The sequence below is a fragment of the Mastigoproctus giganteus genome, chromosome 3 (genome assembly GCF_048544385.1).
Source record: "Mastigoproctus giganteus isolate SK-2022 chromosome 3, ASM4854438v1, whole genome shotgun sequence".
In the NCBI taxonomy this organism is placed as follows: domain Eukaryota; kingdom Metazoa; phylum Arthropoda; class Arachnida; order Uropygi; family Thelyphonidae; genus Mastigoproctus; species Mastigoproctus giganteus.
In genome coordinates, this window is record NC_143577.1 from 28,854,451 (window position 1) to 28,873,720 (window position 19,270).

A 19,270-nucleotide genomic window follows, 5' to 3' on the forward strand; every position below is an offset into this window, starting at 1 on the left:
TTGCTCCAACTAGCACAGTGATTCTTTCTTTCTTTGCTTTGTTTTCCGCCAAAACATTTATCCTTAAAAGCAAGTGTTCTATTCGGTAAACATTTAAAGAATAAACCCATTTTGTCAGCATTAAAAACTTCCTTACGCTCATATTCTTCCAAAATCTTTTTTAAGGTATTGTTCCTTCAACTGTTGCAATCTTCTTCACTTACATTAACACTTTCTCCACAAATAACCTTTTCCACAATTTTGTGGCACTTCTTAAATTTATCTAGCCACCCAGTGCTTGCATTAAATTCTGTATGTCCAAAGGACTGTGCAAATTTCAGAGCTTGTTGCTTAATTATTAGGCCCGATATTGGGATATTCTTTTCACGTATCATTTGCACCCATGTTAGAACAGCTTTATCAACATCTTCGTATATATACAACTTAATTTGATTCTTGCCTGCTCCTGCTTCAATTGCATTTAAAATTGATTCTCGATTTTTCTAAAATCGTAGATAAACTGCTTGCAGATATGCCATATTTCTCCGCAACATCTTTTTTCTTAAAATCCTGGTCAATATCATAACAATCTTTGCTTTATCATTAATACCTAAACACTTCTCTTCGACATTGTTTTCGCAATTGTAAAAATTACTGGACTGCAGTTCTTGCCGATACATACACCGCGAACTTCGCTGCACTGGCCATATAGTGAATTGTTAGTACAGGTACCGTGTACTCAATGACGTTCGCTTGCGAACTCAACAGTATCACTCACTTTGAAGAAATATACGACTTTGTGAATTTCTTTTATTCTGCTTTCATTCATATATACACGAAACAAAATTTATGATTAATGTATGCTGTATGTTACTTTTCAGGAAAAAAAAATAAATAAATAAAAAAAAATACAAGAGCATATAGCCTATGTGATTGATGACGAACGAAATAAAAAAAAAAAAAAAATCATGAAAACCATCTACTGGGAGTCCAATTAGACGAGAATGGACATATCATATAATGATTGACATGAAGGTCACGTGGTACAATTGAGGTGAGAAGCGAATGTCACTCAGTAGGCGTTACTAAAAACCAACTATGGTAGCATTCTATGCATTGCCGCCGCAGCATGCTAAAGGTTTACCGCAGCGAATTTCGTTTTCCCCTGAGCCAACATCAATTTACAAATTTACCCTATTTATTGTGAAGTTTACGACCACTTAAGAAAACCCATTTGGTTTAATAACTAACAAAAATGAAACAAAGCCACTCCTACAGGTATCAATGGCCACAAGTGTTCACTGAAAGGATGATTATTTAATTCCAGATGCTAATGCACAATTTTGGAAGGAAGGAGGCAGTATATTTGAGCGGCTGTTTAGCAGTAAATGCTTGAAAATCTTCAAAAATGCTTTTACTAATTTTTTTAAAAATTCGTTATAGAGACTAACACTTCGTTATATGGGGTTAATTTTACATGTAATTTTGTTTCAAGGTGCAATGTTTCGTGAAAAAATTCGCGATATAGAGATTCGTTAAATAGAAGTTTGTAATAGAGAAGTTCCACTGTATTTCACTTCGTAAGGACCACTGTTATTCAAATCCTGTGCATTGGCGGTTCAATCTATTGATTGAATGGGGAGCTGATCTTTCAATCCAATGGGGTGCTGATCTTTCGATTGGTTTGCTCTTGCAGCAATTTGTCTAATGTTCAAAATGCAGTGATTCCCAGACTATCATTAGTCTTGTGGTCCTCTGTTGATATAGGGCATCTCAACTATTTGTGTCCATTTATTTGTGTTTATTTCATCTTATTTTTATTGTAGTTAGCTTCGGTCTCTATTATTCATAATTCGGACCTGGTGTAAAAAGGTCTTTTTACATCGCTATCAAATGTCAAGCTTTTTACATCAAGGAAGGCACCATCAAATTCTTATTTAATTGGCTTTCAAAATTTAATTGGTTCAACTTAATTACTCATTTAGATTTTCTAAATTATTTTGGAGCATTGCTTCTACAATACTTTGTCTTGGTTACCTTTCTTCCCCTCCCTACTAGTTTGATTTTTTTATGTTTAGTTTAACCTATTTCCGCTCTACTGATTTGCCATACTACTGGTTTAATTTTAATTTTATTTTAGTTTCATTATATATATATATATATATATATATATTTTTTTTTTTTTTTTTTGTAGTTTTCTACCCTTCTTTTCTTTCCTTTGCAGCTATTACTTATCTATACATTTTATATATATATGAAGTTAATAAAATTATTGCCAATTATTAGTACAGGGATACATCAAATGGTACATTAACAAGGACTGGCACTATTCAGCACATCCCGATAATAATTAGCAGAAGTTGTCTGTTTCTGATTGCTACCTGTCAGTATACGTTGGACCTAAACACTAAGCCCTATCGTGAAAGTTGATACTTTATCAACAGAATCAACAGCTAGCCTCCTTGGACTCAGGGGAGGTACCCATAGACTAGAGATGTGCAATTGTGACCCCAATTCACAAAGGAGGATCAAAGGCTGACACAAGTAATTATAGACCTGTGAGTTTAACTTCTATTCCAGGAAAATTAATGGGAGCACTGTTTAAGGAAGCACTGCAGGATCATCTGGACAAGACTTCAGTTATAGCTCGGACACATCATGGTTTTGTTAAGGGGAAGTCTTGCCTGACCAATTTGATTGGATACTATGATGCAGTCACAAAAGAACTGGATGCAGGGAATAACTTTGATATTATATACTTGGATCTTAGAAAGGCTTTTGATACTGTTGCACATGGAAGACTGCTGCACAAACTGGAGCAGTGTGGCATTGGAGGCAAATTGCTGCTATGGATAAAGGGGTGGTTGAGGGGGAGAAGACAGAGTGGTAATCAATGACACTGCTCATCGTGGACTAATGTTATTAGTGGAGTCGCTCAGGGTTCAGTGTTGGGTCCATTATTGTTTTCTGTATTTATAAATAATATTGATGATGGTATATCAAGCTTAATATCCAATTTTGCAGACGATACAAAAGTTGGCAGGGTTGTTAAGGACACTACTGATGCTATGCTGCTGCAACAGGATCTGTAAAGGTTGAGCAGATTGGCTGAGAGGTGGCAAATGAAGTTTAACATTGACAAATGTAAAGTACTACATATGGGAAACAGCAACCCCAGAGCAATGTATCAACTCTGTGGTACTACACTGACAGTGGTAGTGAATGAAAAGGATCTGGGGGTAATTGTGCAGGCAGATATGAAGTTCTTTGAGCAGTGCAGACGGGCTGCAAGAGTAGCTCATTGTGTCTTGTCAATGATATATAGGAATTTTTCTAGCTGGGATAAGGAGATGATTATTCCCTTGTATAAGGCAATGGTCTGGCCATACCTTGAATAATGTATACAGGTCTGGAGGCCTCATTTCAAGAAGAATGTAGAGCTGTTGGAACGAGTACAGAGATGGGCAACAAGATTAGTGAATGGAACAAAGGGTTGTTCTTACAAAGGAAGGCTTAAGTTTTGCAAATTACAGTGTCTGGAGACTAGGCACCGGCGAGGTGATCTGATTGAGGTGTATAAAGCCTTGAATGGTTTGAGCATGCTTAATGCTGATGGGATTCTTCCTCTTGCTCAGAATAATCACCTGAGAGGGCATAAATTCAAATTGAGGAAAGACAGATGTAGGATAGATGTCTCGAAATTTGTCTTTAGCCAGTAGGCAGTTGGTTGGTGGAACAGACTTCCATCCCTTGTTGTGGAAGTTGATAGCCTAAATAAATTTAAGGCTCAGCTGGACAGGTATTTCGAACGAACGTAGGGGTGAAGTGGAAGTTTTTTTTTTTTTTTTTGTTTTTTTTTCTGGCTGATGCTGCATAAGCTTGCTTTCTTGCATCATATGCCTCTACTAATGCTAGCCCAGCAGATAGGATGATTTTATACATATGATGAGAGAGAAGGAGGGGAGGTGTTAAAAGAGGGTAGGTAATAAACTGGAGCTGAATTAGGCAAAGTGAAGGGAGTTTTTTTTTAAAAGGGTTTTCTCTTTGGTTTTAGCTTATAGCACTCTTTCCATATCCCTACTGTTCCAGAGGTTTAATATTTACTGGGCTCAAGCATCTTCCATTGCCATTCTTGGCTTACACTCTATAACACACATAGCCTTACATAATCATAAAAATACAATTCTCCATATATTACAATATCAGATTCTGATATTTAACCTTTATTATTTAACTTTATTGTTAACTAAGTAATTAATATATTATTTAACCAAATGTTTAACTTTTAATTTGATGACATTAATCAGCTCTTTAAATCTTCTTTACATAACTTTATTTTATATTATATGTCTTCATTTGCCTTTACTTTATATCTTGACACTGGTTTGGTTCAATTTGTTTTATTTTTGTCCAGTTTTTTTTTCTTAACAAGTGTGAGATGCATTGATTTATGTGCCTAGTGTATATTTTCTGATCATACTGTTTTTATTTGCAGTTAAAGAAGGTGACAGAGCAAATTGCCTTACTAGCTGCAGAAAGTCGAAAACGAGATAAAAGGAAAAAGAAAAAAAGAAAGAAAGAGAAAGAGGAAATTACTGAAGTCAAACAAGAGGTTGAGCCTGTCTCTCCAGAAGTAGCTGTCAATACTCCTCCACCACCACCTCCTCCTCCTCCACCACCACCACCACCTCCTGCTCCTTCACAGGTTCCTCAGTCACAACCAAAGGTACCAAAATCAGGAAAAAATAAAAATTCAACCCCTCCAAAATGTCAGAATCCCAGTAAATTGCCCAACCAAGCTAAACGACAAAGGTCAAATAGCAAGTCTAAAAAGAAGTCTGTTTTAACATTTGATAGTGAAGATGAAGATAATGCTAAACCAATGTCATATGATGAAAAGAGACAGCTAAGTCTTGATATCAATAAATTACCTGGTAATTATTGTTGTATTTTGTTTTCCATAAATTTTTTTTTTTTTTTTTTAAATTTATTTTTTTAATCCAATGTTTCTCAAATCTTTTTTTGGTTCATGGACCATTTTACTGAATAAAAGACCATGCAGATCATTTGCTCAATCCAGTGCAAAAGCACTTTTGAGCAGCCTGCAGGCCACTTAGAGCTTGCATGGGTCTACAATGGAGCAGAGACCATATTTTGAGAATCAGTATTTTAATGTCATTTTATTTTATTATTTTTTTTTTTTTGTATAGAAAGAAAGTGCATTGCAGTTATTGTTTATAATTATTAGAGAATGTGGTATATAATATTGAAAAAATATTGTCATCTGCCAGTACAGCCACAGATGTTATATAGGTTATTAATATACAAATTTGTATATACAAGTTCAAAAAATAATAATAATGATAGTTTCATTTCCTTATTACTCTGTATTGGCCACATGAAAATTTGAAAAATCAGCAAAAAATAATTCAGAATTGTTCTTTTTTGATGCCACCTATAATTTCACTTTTATGAACACAATCATGAAAAATTCATGTTCTATATTAAAAACATGATTTTTGAAATTAAAAAATGCTTTGATTTGAGGAGTGTATCACTAACAGCAGTGTTCACTGCATGAAACACGAAGTGTGCTAGTAAACAGTTTGATTGCAGATGATGCTTCAATGTCACAAAGCCAGAGAGAGAGTGTTACCGATTGGAGGAAAGCATGTGGCAGTAAAGCAGAATTACTATCAATATAAAATTAAACTAATTACATGCATGTGTTGATTGACCTATATCAGTCAGCATATGCATATACTGTAATTAGGTTTAGCTTAATCATGGATTTTTACTAATTGTGCAATAATTAAGACATTTCTAGAATTCTGCGACCAATTCAAAGATATATGATTTTTAACAACACCAATATTAGGAGTTTCAGCTGTGTGGAGTAGCCGAAGCACTAATTGCTGTTTGCTGCACGGGGTCGAATTGCTCCGCAATAAATAGAGGGTTAATGAAGTATTTTTCAAAAAGAATACAAAAAGGTTTGGGAGAGTCAGATAATCCAGCTGATGAATTGAACAGGTACTTCTCATTGCTCATCACAGACAAAACGCTCCAGTGAGCAGAGGCTAAGCAGTGTGAAAAAATTAGTGATACTGAAATTTCATAAGCTTGTTATTAGAAGAGCTTTTGAGCTTGCATTCAAGTAAATCTCCTCGAGTTAATGGCACATACCCAGTAATTCTGACAGATGTGTCGAGAGAGAATGCATTGAACTACTTTAAAAGTCCTCTATGTTGGAGGAGTGCCAGTATATTGTCAGTATGTAAAAACAGTTAAGTGTAATGTGGGTAACTGCAGCTCAGTCAGTCCAACTTCAGCAATAGGGGAAAATCATGAAAGCAACAATAAAGAGTGCAATACAGGAATACTTAGATAGAAATGGAATTCTGAAGGAAATACAACATGGTTTTGTAAAGAGGAAATTGCTTTAACATTTGTGCCACCTACTTACTCTTACCCTAATGCACCAATTTCAACAATTATGGGCTTCAGTCTTCTAGACCGAGGATAGCCGAAATATTTTTGGCCTTTTTTCTCACTTGGCTGAATTAGTCAGCCTCTGATGAAGATTGCATGGCAAAAATCCAGATTTTCTTCCAGAAAATTGGAAGAAAATGGTTCTTAAAGTCACTTTCCATTCATCTGGGTGAGAAATCACTGAGATGAATGGAAAGTGACTTTATATGATAGCTGAATAGAACCCTTCCCCCATACATGTATCATGCAGCAGTGAGCTTGTAACTAAACTGATCAACCATTTCAACACTCATAAGCTGGGTGTTATTTATTTGGATTTTATCAAAGCACGTGACTCATTCCCGTGAAAGATTATAGCATTGGAATTGTGCGTAAGCCATCTTAGATGGATCATAGGAAGGTTAGGTTGGGCAGAGGGTTATGATTAATTGATTACCCTTCCATTTGGGGTTTAGTCTTAAATTGGGTTACCCCCAGGGATTTGTTCTGAGACTGCTGTTTGGTTTTCATAAACAACATTGACAAAGGGATAGAGGGTGCAATGTCAAGTTTGGGAGAGTTGTTAATGATCAGCAACAAGCAGCGCTCCAGGATGACTGTATAGGCTATAGAGGTGGTCAGAAAAGCAGCAGCTATGTTTTACTTCAGCAAAATGCAAGGTGTTACACTTAGAGTACAGTGCCCCCAGAATAGGTTATATGCTTTGTGGGGTTGAATTAAAAGCAGTAGAGGAAGAAAGGAATTTGGAAGTTACGATATGAGTGGATATGAAGTTCTTTGTTTAGTGTTGACAAGTGGCGTGGAGGCCCCCATTGTGGCTGTTTGATGATTTATGGAACATTTTCTCTAGAGATGTATAAGGCAACTATAAGACTGCATTTGGAATACAATATCATGTCGCCGACCGGGCTAGCCAGGTGGGTAAAAGTGCCTACCGGGCAACCCAAAGGCGGCAGGTTCGAATCCCGCCTCGGGCTTGGATCAGAGTACTGCAAAAACCTTGGGAGGTGCATTATGGCCACAGAGCCGATGTGCCAACAGCAACAAAAAAAAAAAAAAAAAACCACAATACCATGTCGAAGTATGGAGATTGCATCTAAAAAAGAAGACATCGAACTTCTTGGAAGGTCCAGAAATGGGTGGCCTGCCTGACAAGAGCTATGAAATGGTGCCTATATGAGGAAAGATTTCAAAAAGATCTTCCTTGCATCATATGGCTAATATTAATCAGAAACATTGTCAGTGTGGAAATACACTTAGCATCCAATATCATTTGAAGAAATATTCCGTCAATGCTGCTAGTGTTTCTTTGGTGCTATTTTTCATATAGCTTTGATTAAGCTTGCAGTTCTTAACTACAGATTTAACATTTACAGATTGATTCTGGCAAGTACAGTGGCCAGGAACATCCATCTCCAAAGCAACTAGGATATCAATATGACCTAACCCTATTATGATAATATTTGCTAAGGAAATCAGGAACCACATTTGTCCTTTGTGACCTTGCCCCATTATGTTGGGGTGGGGGAAGTTTCTTTTAACTTCCATACCCTGAAAATTCCAAACGGCCTCCATAGCCGAGTGGTTAGGAACAGGAGTGTAGTAGCACACACTCTTTGAGTAGACTGGGGTTCAAGTGCCTGACTGCTAAATACGGTCGATCTGCTAATCCACACTGGACCAGCATGGTAGATTATGGTCCATTTCCCTCAACATTAATTGTTGAGGGAAATGGACCATCCTGCAGTAGATCGATAATGGCTGCAGTTTACCCTGAAGATTTGGAATAAAGTGGTTTTCATAAACCACATTGATAAAGGGATAGAGGGTGCATCTATCCTGTAAAGGGATAGATGCACCCTCTTAAAGGGATTGTTATTTGATTGTTAGCAATTTCATTATCTTATGAATACTGACAAAAATTGGTCCATCTACATCCCAATGAAGTGGAGATATAGTTCATATCTGAGCCAACTTGGGTAAATGAAAGAAACAAAGATCCCTTAATAACAAAATCTAAAGGTCAAATGTCTTGGGGAGGCTGCATTATAAACTTTGACAAACTAGCATCAAATCAAAATGAAATGCAATTATGAAAAGGATATTTTAGTGTTGTTAACTGGATAGTAATTAATGACCAGGGAAGGGGAAGTTAGTCAACAAAACAAGAAATTTTTGGGAATTGGTAGTATTATTGTTCGGCTATATCTTTGATCCCATTCAGTTAGATGTGTAGAACATCTTCATGAATGCACATGGATTAAATTTGCTGGAGTCGAGTAATTGGAAATGTGAAATACACTGAATACTAGTTAATGTTATTGCTGGTTATTGTTATCAACTGCTTATTATAATAAAAAATGAAAGTCCAGAAAACCACTTATGTTATAATGTTTGTAAACTCTGCTGCTTTATATGATTGTAATGCCAATTATTGATATAATTTTTTTGTTTCAATTTGGAGAAATATGCTTCCAGAACACCTAAAATTGTGTATAAGTCAGGAATTTTTGGTTATTTACAACTCTGACCCAAGTGAAAATAATGTTTATGACCTCATTCCTTGTCACATGAAAGCAGTACCTTTTAACTTCTAATCCCTGCCACATGTCTGTAGCCTTCACACACACACACACACACACACACACACAGAGAGAGAGAGAGAGAGAGAGAGAGAGAGAGAGAGAGAGAGAGAGAGAGAGAGAGAGAGAGAGAGAGAGAGAGAGAGAGAGAGAGAGAGAGAGAGAGAGAGAGAGAGAGAGGTCTGTACACAAAAGCAAGCAAACAATCAAGAAAATTGTTTTTGCTATCAGCCTATAGCCTATATGGTTGGGGAAAGGAGCAATCTAATCCACTATTGTAATGGTTTAAAACTATGTATGTAATTACCCTGTCCAACCATTTGAAATTTTCCCACAAGTGAACATGTTATATCATGTCCGCCAATGATGGACATGTTGTCTCATGGCCATCAAAATTTGAACAGTGATTTATTTTTTCTTAGACTATAAATGTCTAAGAAACTTGGAGATTTAAGTTTGAGTGAAAAGAACAATATTCTAAGTGCTTATGGTGTAGTCATAAGAGACATCAGTGTTTCACAGCCTCTTTTGTGTAAACTTTTAAAAATAGAAAATTGCATGAATTAGGAGTGGCCAAGAGATTAACAATCTAACATTTTGAATCAACATGCAGAAGTGCTTCTGAGATGGTTCACAAATGCAAGACCTTGTCAGTAGAAATATCTTATGTGAAAAGGTGAAGGAATTCGTAAATGAACTTAGTGTAAACAATTTTAAGTCTACAGATGGTGGAAGGAGAGACAATGTTGTATACAAAATACTTCATGGATTAAAATCAGACTTGGATACAGGGTCAGTACAAAAGTGAGTGGAAATTGTCTTGCCTAATTTATTGGAAGAATTTAGTCCTGAATGTTTTCAACACTGGTGAAACTGGTGTTTATTTTAGAGCAATGTCTGAGCATACTCTATTATTCGGAAATGAATATGCGACAGCTGGAAAAAAGCAGAAAGAAAGAGTGACTGTAGACAAAAGCAAGAATTCTTACACAAAATATGAGTCATAATAATAATAATAATAATAATAATAAAAAAAAATATTCGTAATTGGGAAGAGTAAGCATCCATGTGTCTAGAGAAGTACAAAAACCTACCACTTGAATATAAGAGCAAAATAAATGCCTGGATGATGTCTCAAATTTTCGTTGACTTTCTGAAAGAATGAGACACAGAACTATTGCAAGTCAATAAAATATAAAATTAGTTTACCTTAGATAACTGTAGAACTCATCCAAATGTGCAGTTGAAGGTCATAAATCTTGTATAGTAAACCCCCGGTATTTGCGGTTTCATGTATTCATGGTCACTGATTTAATATAAAATCAAACCTAAAAAAAAAAAAAAAATGTGAATTTTAAAGCACCATGAACATTTTCTGCCATAAAAACATGGGCATGGCTAAAACCATCTTACCTGGTCAAAACAGCACTCAGTGGGTTGGGGTGGAGAGGGGTGACAAAATCGCGAGTGCAGATGTTTCCTGATAATCCTTGTTCAGTATGTGTTATGCACTTGTCATGGAGGGTTCTGTTTGCTTTTAATTGATATGCTTACAAAAGTGAAATATTTACAGTGTGTTAGTGTAAACAGACTTTCAAGTATGTTAATGGTTAAAAGAAAGTGACTTTATTGTGGACAAGTTCTTTTCTAACCCCTACAAAAATATGGCTATGAATAACAAGGGAATTGTGAAAAGATCAAAGAAAGTGATGACATTAGCAAGTAAAATTGAGTTATAAGATAAAATTTCTAATGGCGAAAGTGTCTCGTCAGTGGCAAAATATTATAAAATCAATGAGTCAACATTATGATCAATCAAGAAAAAATCCACCATAGTGTCCATGAAAACACACTAGTTGCTTAAAAAATTTCCTCTATAACTCATGATGTTAAATTAGAAAAAATGGAAAAGGCTTTAAATCTGTGGATAGAAGACCAAACTCAAAATAAAATTCCATTCAGTTCGCTCATCATTCGTGAAAAGGCAAAACATCTTTATCAACACTTTAGCGAAACTTGTGATAGCAATGGCAGGATAAGTTTTTTTTTTTTTAGCTAGCAAAGGCTGGTTTGAAAGATTTAAAAAAATCTATATGGCCTTCATAACATGAAACCTGTAGGCGAGTCTGCATCAGCAGATTCCATGGCTGCAGAAAGTTTCCTGACATAATTAAAAAAATTAATTATGGACAAAGGATATATTCCCGAACAGGTGTTCAATGCATAAGAAACTGGGGTGTTTTGGAAGACAATGCCAGCCAGAACATACTTAACACAAAATGAGAAATCTGCTCCTGGATTCAAAGCTTCCAAAGATAAGCTTACTCTTTTGTTTTTGTGCAAATGCTAGTGGACACATCATCAAACCAATGCTTGTGTATAAATTGTAGAATCCACGTGCTTTGAAGGAAAAGAATAAAGATCACTTCTGGTTTATTGGAAATCCAATAAAAAAGCCTGGGTAACAACTACACTTTTTTGAGAGTAGTTTAATGATTGAGATTGAGAGTAGTTTTTTTTTTTTTTTTAATGATAGCTTTGCACGAGAGGTAGAAAGATACTTAGCTTCAAAATATTTTCCTTTCAAAGTTCTGCTTCTTATTGATAATGCACACCAGGACATCCAAGCAGTCTAGAAGTTCACCACCCAAATGTTGAAATTGTGTTTTTCCCACCCAACATCACTTTTACAACTGCTAGACCAAGGTGTGATTGCTGCATTTAAGTCCTATGTTAGGAGAACTTTTACTGGCTTAATTGAAAAAATGGAAAGAGAGTCAGACTTAACTGTAAGTGAAAGTTGTAAAAATTATAACATCGCAGATTGCTTGATCAACATCAAGGCATCAGTTGATGAGATAAGAGCATCTATAATTAACGTGTGTAGGCAAAAATTGTGGCCAGAAGTGGTTGTTGCTAAAACAATGAACTGGTTGCCAATGTTGTAGCAATTGCACAGGGAATAGATGGCAGGGGCTTTGAAAACATCGACGCAACAGACATTCAGGAACTTATTGAGACTCGTGCAGTGGATGAATTAGTAACAAGGTAAAATGAGAACCAGAATAATCCTGAGGAGGAGAATCTTGACATCGTTAGACCAGAATTAAATAACAAATCATTAAAGGAAATCTTTAGCCTCTCCATACAATTTTCAGAAAAGGTGGTGGAAATGGATCCTAATTTGGAAAGAAGCATCAAGTTTAAACGAGACCTAGAACAATTACTCTTGCCTTACAGGGAAATTCAAAAGGAGCTCAATAAAAAATGAAGAAACAAACTTCAATTAAGAGTTATTTTTCACCCAACAATCCATATTCTTGATATGTTTTTGAAAGATTTGTTCGAAATTTCTAATAAATATTACATGTAATATTAAATTGTTTCTTATTTTCATTTCAATGCCTTATGCTTGTATTTCACTATGTACTGTCTATGTTTGTCCTTGTACATAGGCATATTATGTAGGTACATATAATACATATAGACAAAATTTTAGACTAGTTTTTCTTATATATTTCATACTTTGGAATGGAACCCTTTTATTACTATGAGTGCAATAACTCAGTATTTGCGTTTTCCATATTTGCAGCATTTCTCAGGAACATAACCCCCACAAATAGTTGGGGTTTACTGTATTTCTTTCAATGAATAATGTCCATAGTGCAATCTTTGGATCAAGGAATTATAAAGGTTTTCAAAACATTGTATAGGAGTGCAATGCAACAAAAAATTATTGTAGATATTGAAGAAGGCAATGATACCCAAGCTTAGGACATAGCAAAAAGAATTATCTGATTTAGTGCATAAGTTGGCTAGTGCTTGGAATTTAATTTTCAAATGTGCTTGGGATTTAATTTCCGAACAGACAATGAAAAACTCTTTTTGTAAAACGAGATTTATTCAGCCAGGTTATGTTGTGATTAATATTGAAGAAAGTACTCTAGTACCAAGAGAGAGTACCAGTAAATCACGAAAATCTTCTGAGAGCAAGTGATCTGCTCTCAGAAAAGGATATTGTGGTGGAATTATACTAGATAAACCTGATGCTGAGGAAATTGAAAATTCTGATAACAAAGATTAGTGGCAAATGATGCAAGAAAGCAAGCCTATACAGCATCAACAACAACAACAAAAAAAAAAAAAAAAAAAAAAACACTCCCATTTTGCCTATCCATTCCCTCCAGCAGCTTGTCTATTCCCCCTTGAATTTATTCATCTATCCATTTTCAAAACATTTACAACAATCAGCCACCTTTTGGCTAAAGGCAAAGTTCTGCACATCTGTTTTGTAACCATCCTTCCTCAATTTGAATTTATGCTACCTCCTGTGTGTAATCTGAGCAAGAGGAAGAATCTCATCAACATTGAGCTTGTTCAATCCATTTAAAACCTAACACCTTGCAGGTGCCTAGTCTCCAGATGCTGAAACTTGCAGAACTGAAGCTCTTCTTGTTAAGAGTAATGGAGATTGGTAAAGATTAAGAGTACCCTTCACCAATTTTGCCCTTCTCCATACCCACTCCAGCAGCCCTGTATCCTTTCCAAAATGAGACCTCCAAACCTGTATGCACTACTCAAGATGTGCTGAACCACTGCCTTGTACAATGGAATAACACCTCATCATTGCTTGCAAAATCCTGTATATCATTGGCAAAACCTCATGTGCTCTCCTGGCCTGCACTGCTCCGAGAACTTCATATCTGACTGTACAATTACCCCCAGGTCTTTTTCATTTTTCACCAACTCTGAGTGTAGTTCCACATAGTTGGTACATTAATCTGGGATTACGGACACCCATATACAGTACTTTGCATATTGTCAATATTAAACCTCAGTTGCCGTTTGAGGCGCCTCAGTAGCCAGGTGGGCAGGAGCAGCAGTGCGTAACACACACTTCTTGATTAGACCGGGGTTCGAGCCCGTGCCCACCAAATACGGAGGAGGCGGAAAGGTCAGGGAATGACCACTGCATATCCCCGGAGCAATATGGTCTTAGTTGCTAATGCTCCTAAAAACCAAATAACAAACAAACAAACAGTTGCCGTTTCACAGCCTAACTGCCCAATTTTTCTAGATTTTGTTTTAGTAGCATACCATCTTTATCATTAGCTACTCTGTCAACGTTCATATCATTTGCAAATTTAGATATTTAGCCTAATATTAGCATTAGTGTTGGCAAATAATGCAAGACAGTAAGCTTATTCAACATTAGCAAAAAAAAAAAAAAAAAAAACCAACACTTCCCATTTAACCTCTCCATTCCCTCGAACAGTTTGTCTAATACTGCCTTTATTTTTAATTAATCTATCAACTTCCACAACAGCAGATGGACATTTGTTCCAAAAATAAACTGCGTGGTGGCTAAAGGCAGACTTCTATACATCTGTTCTGAAACCACCCTTCAATTTGAATTTATGTACTTTCATATGTGTAGTCTGAACAAGAAGAATCCCATTAGCACTGAGCTTGCCCAATACATTCAAAGCCTTAAACACCCCAATCAGATCACCTTGCAGGTGCCCAGTCTCCAGATACTGCAATTTGCAGAACTGAAGCCTTTCTTGGTAAGAAAGGCTTCAAATACCCCCTTAATACCCAATCTCATTGCTCTTCTTAGTACTCTTTCCAGCAGCTCTACATCATTCCTAAAATGAGGCTTCCAGACCTGTATGCAGTACTCAAGATGGGGCTTGACATTGCATTATACAAAGGAATAATCACTTCCTTATCCCTGCTAGCAAAGTTTCTGTATATCATTAACAAGACCCTTAGATATTGAGATCAAGAGTTATTGCCAACAACCAGAAAAAATAGGAAATCTTTTGAAGTGTTACGAGTGCATTAGAACTTAAGGGAAGAAAAATAAAGACTACAAATTATTGTTACATCTTATAAGAATGTATTGAAAATTTAACTGCTAAGGGTTTAAAAGAAAAAGCATTGAAGAATTTTTTTAAATAGGTTGGCATGTTTATGATGTGATTTTGTATTCGTTGTTTTTATTTTATTTATTTATTTTTTTACACATTAAATCAGTTAATGTGTGTTTATACTGTAGTTGTTTATACTGTAGTGTATGCTGAATACTATATATACACCATACTGGATAATATATAAAGATTGGTAAGATAAAGAACTTTTTTATATTTCATAAAAAAAAAAAAAAAAAAAAAAATATCCTTCATTTAATGTTTCAGCTACTCAATGGTGTCAATTTTTGTAAACCAAATGTGATCACAATAAGTGTGGCACCTCCGTAGCCAGTTGGGCAGGAGCTTCAGTGCGTAGCACACACTTCTTGATTAGACCGGGGCTCGAGCCTGTGAGCACCAAATACGGAGGATGTGGAAAGGTCAGGGAATGACCACCGCATATCCCCGGAGCAATATGGCCTTAGTTGCTAATGCTCCTAAAAACCAAAAACAACAAGTGCCATCCATTGTATTATTTCTATGGATGAAGAAGCTGATAGGTGAATTTTAAGTAGTAAATTGTTTCTGTAATTGAAATAAAAGTAGCAGTTTTGGTACATTTGTATCCTGTTTGTTTTTATAAGTAGTTATTTAGTTATTTTTTTTTATATCATATAGTATTCTCTTTCAGACTTATTTTACCAGTTATATTCATTTATATTTCACAAGGTGATAAACTTGGTCGCGTTGTACACATTATTCAGTCCAGAGAGCCATCTTTGCGAGATTCCAATCCAGATGAAATAGAAATTGATTTTGAAACACTAAAGCCATCCACTCTAAGGGAATTGGAAGCATATGTTGCCCTATGTTTACGAAAGAAACCAAGAAAGCCATATAGTAAGTAAAAATCCTTAGTGCCTTTCTTTCATTATTACTAAGTGGTGTATGCAAGAAGGATTTGGTTTCACTACACTACAGCAATAAATGGCCTGCAAATTTATTTAGCTTGCTGGGTGCCTTTATAAGTTCTATGCATGTTGGGTGAAAAAATCATGCAACGGATCTTTTAAAAGAAATTTAAATTTTTTTGATAACATTTAAGCTTTCAACTAAAATGGCCTTAGTTTAAGGCCATTTTAGTTGAAAGTTTAGTTCATTTTAAAATGGCCTTTCAACTAAAATGGGGAGAAAAAGGGGTGAGATCCTAGCTTGTGAGAATGATAGGCAATAATATAGCTTTTGTTATCTTGGCATATAGTTTTATTATTATTATTTTTTTCCCCATTTTTATAGAAGATGCAATGTGAGTATATATCATTTATTATGTAATTTGAAATATTGTTATATAAACAAGAAAGGTTTATTCATTCAGTTCATCTTTCATTTTATTCATGTCTTGAAAAATGTGTTTAAATTTTAAGGCAAGAAAAAAAAAAAAAAAAAAACACCCATTGTGTGAAGCGGCCAAAATTTCAAAAAAAAAAAAAAAAAAAGAATATATATATATATATATATATATATATATATATTATTTATTTATTTTTCCTCTCTGTGCATTTCACTTTCTTTTTGAAAAACCAACACTCATCGCTAGTCATGGCTTATCCACCTTCCTTGATAGCATTTTCCATTATACTTATATCTTTATGAAACCCTTCACCTTTTTTCACCACTCACAGCATACTGGTGGAAGGTCCCAACAGTTCTGCAGCTAGTTGCTTATAGCTTCTTTTTTTATTACTTAAAACACTAAGGATTTAAAAGACTTATATAGTTACCTAGTGGTTTAGCTTTATTCGAAACTCCATAGTTTAAAACTCCATTTTCAGTCCAAAAAAAATTCCTTCTTTGAGATTCCCATCACTTAATTTTGGAAAATTTTTCTTTTAACTAATGAAACCATCACTTTCTTTGTTCAAAGCCCTGACCAATTTTTCATTAACCAAACTTTATATGCAGTGAAAGAAGTACTAACTGAGGATTGAACTGTTTTGAACTAGCCAGTCCTCAGCAGTATAGTACTGTTCTGTTGCTTGACTGTTCCACCAGCAGAGGAAACAGCAGTACTTAGTAAAACTACCTTTCAATCCAAGTAAAATTCAATGGCTTTAAAATCAATGCACAACTGCTAGCAGTGTTCTTTATATTGATTGCATTCATTGTTTGGGACATTATTCTTGTAAGTTTCCTACATTTCAGCAGATTAGTCTCCTTACTTAAGGATGTTTGCATATATTGAAAGCTTTGCTGTTATATATCTAACAGCATCCGGTTATCTTCCTGTTATATATCTAACAGCATCCGGTTATCTTCCTGTTATATATCTAAACTATCTTTTTTAAAACTGTCTTTATGGATAGTAGCTATTCTTCAGCTTGATATACAAGTTCCAGTTATTTCCTTAGTCCATTATATCTTGGCAAACACAAAGGGAATTCTACACAAAAATAGCATGTTGTGTATTGTTAACCCCCCCCCCCCCCTAAATATAGAAATTATTGTATCATCAGCCAGCAAATTCCATTCTTGCAGTCTTGATTCAAAAAGTTCAGTTTTTGATTAAGTGTTGTTCTTTTCTGTTCTGTTGAATGTAAGGTAGACCTTCATTGAATCTTCTGATTCATGAGGAATGGTAAGTCTCTTATAATTAGGCAGTAGAGAAATAGGGAGATCTCCTTGCTGAATTTTTTTTTTTTTTTTTTTTTTGCTGATATTTGAAAACAGAATTACCTTAATGTATAGGGATGAATTTAGTTAATAGCTAAATAAACTATCTTAATATTCATATGGCATGAGAGTGGTCATTATAGAAAACTAGGTTTCATGGAAACCACCATTAAATGTCTTTCTTAACTTATAACTATATTAACTGTTTTTTTTTTTTAGACTCTACAGTATAATTTTGGTGTAAACTCTCCATACACACTAAGAACTGTCTAGTGAATTTATGGAGCCACAATGGCTGTGTTTATCCATGTTGATTGTCAGAAAATCACTATATGCAAAAGTCAAAGCAATAAAATGCAACCACCTCAAATGTGCATAGATGACAGTTCACAAAGAATGTGCATAAACCTGTTATAGCATTTCTCATAACAGATGACTGAATTATGAGTCATTCCCCTCTACTCCACTGCTTTAGTTCTATTCAGTAAGAGAAATCAAAAATATGTTCAGAAACATCTTTTTAAAGATAACTTACCTCAACAATCTGCTAATGTAAGTTCTCATGAAGAAGGCTTGAAAATAAAAATGAAAAGAAGAAAGCTGAAAATCCATCAAAATTTAAGTTGCTACCTCTCCTGAAGTGCATTAAAAATAAAACAAAAGGCGAAAAAAAAAATGAAAATAGAAATTAGTGGCAATTAAAGTGCACTAATCATTTCATTAAGACATTTTTGCTATTGTCATAGACAATGCATGTGTAAGAGGAAAAGATTTAAATGCCTGGATTTATCATGGAAACAGGGGAAAACTTGCTTCCAATTGGATGCTTGGAAACTTGATTTTATCCAAGTATCAGACATTTGAAATATCATTCGGTGGTCTAGCATTTGGAGTGTGCAGTTAATCCAATTTATATTTGGCTACGACTAGTATATCCATAGTATGTGATTTGTGATTGATAGTCCATTTAATTAAAATTTTGTCGGCATCTAATTGCCGCTTGTGTACGGATGTCCTGTAAGCTCCATCTGTGCCATCACACTACAGAGGCTATATTCATGAAAGTATGCATATTTTAAATGTCAAATCTAAAAACCTACTTTTATTCCTAAAAAGTATAAAAAATAATCTTGTAAAATATGTATTTTGTTTTTGTTTATTCCCCCCTCCCCCAAGGTATATATATCTATATATTTTTTAAATTGAATATTACTGGAGTGATTTTGTGATTGCTTCAGTAACTTCATAGTGCAAAGTTTCTTATTTCCAGATGTGGATATCAGGGCCTAACAGATAAAAGAAGTAATCAGAATAAAATAGTGTATTTAATAAAAATAGGGTCCCTCTGGGTAACACTGTTGGTACAATCAGTTCTTCCGTCAATAACGGGAATTTTTATGATCTTTTATCACAACTTGGCTGAGTTGGTCTCAAACTAGGGTTGCATGGTTTTCTTTTTCTCCTGGAAACTTGGATTTTTCCTCATGTGAATTTGGCTATAAAAGACGTAATTTACAGGTAGTAGTAGTGGCATGTGATGCAAGAAAGCAAATGTATGAGCTTATGCAGCATCAGCCAAAAGAAAAAAAAAAAAAAAAAATCACACCATTCCCTCCAAATGCCTGTCCAGTT

The 19,270-nt window shown here is 35.0% G+C and overlaps 1 protein-coding gene across 11 annotated transcripts in view; it reads left to right on the forward strand.

The window, feature by feature from the left end:
* The window catches only part of LOC150087831 (bromodomain-containing protein 2-like), a 676,121-nt gene that overhangs the window by 330,244 nt on the left and 326,607 nt on the right, over window positions 1-19,270 (forward strand). For all 11 annotated transcript variants that reach the window (XM_090369219.1, XM_090369215.1, XM_090369216.1 and 8 more), the window contains 2 exons: window positions 4,475-4,913; window positions 15,698-15,868. In XM_090369219.1, coding sequence (XP_090225345.1) covers window positions 4,475-4,913; window positions 15,698-15,868 — 610 coding nt within the window. The remainder of the gene's footprint in view (window positions 1-4,474; window positions 4,914-15,697; window positions 15,869-19,270) is intronic.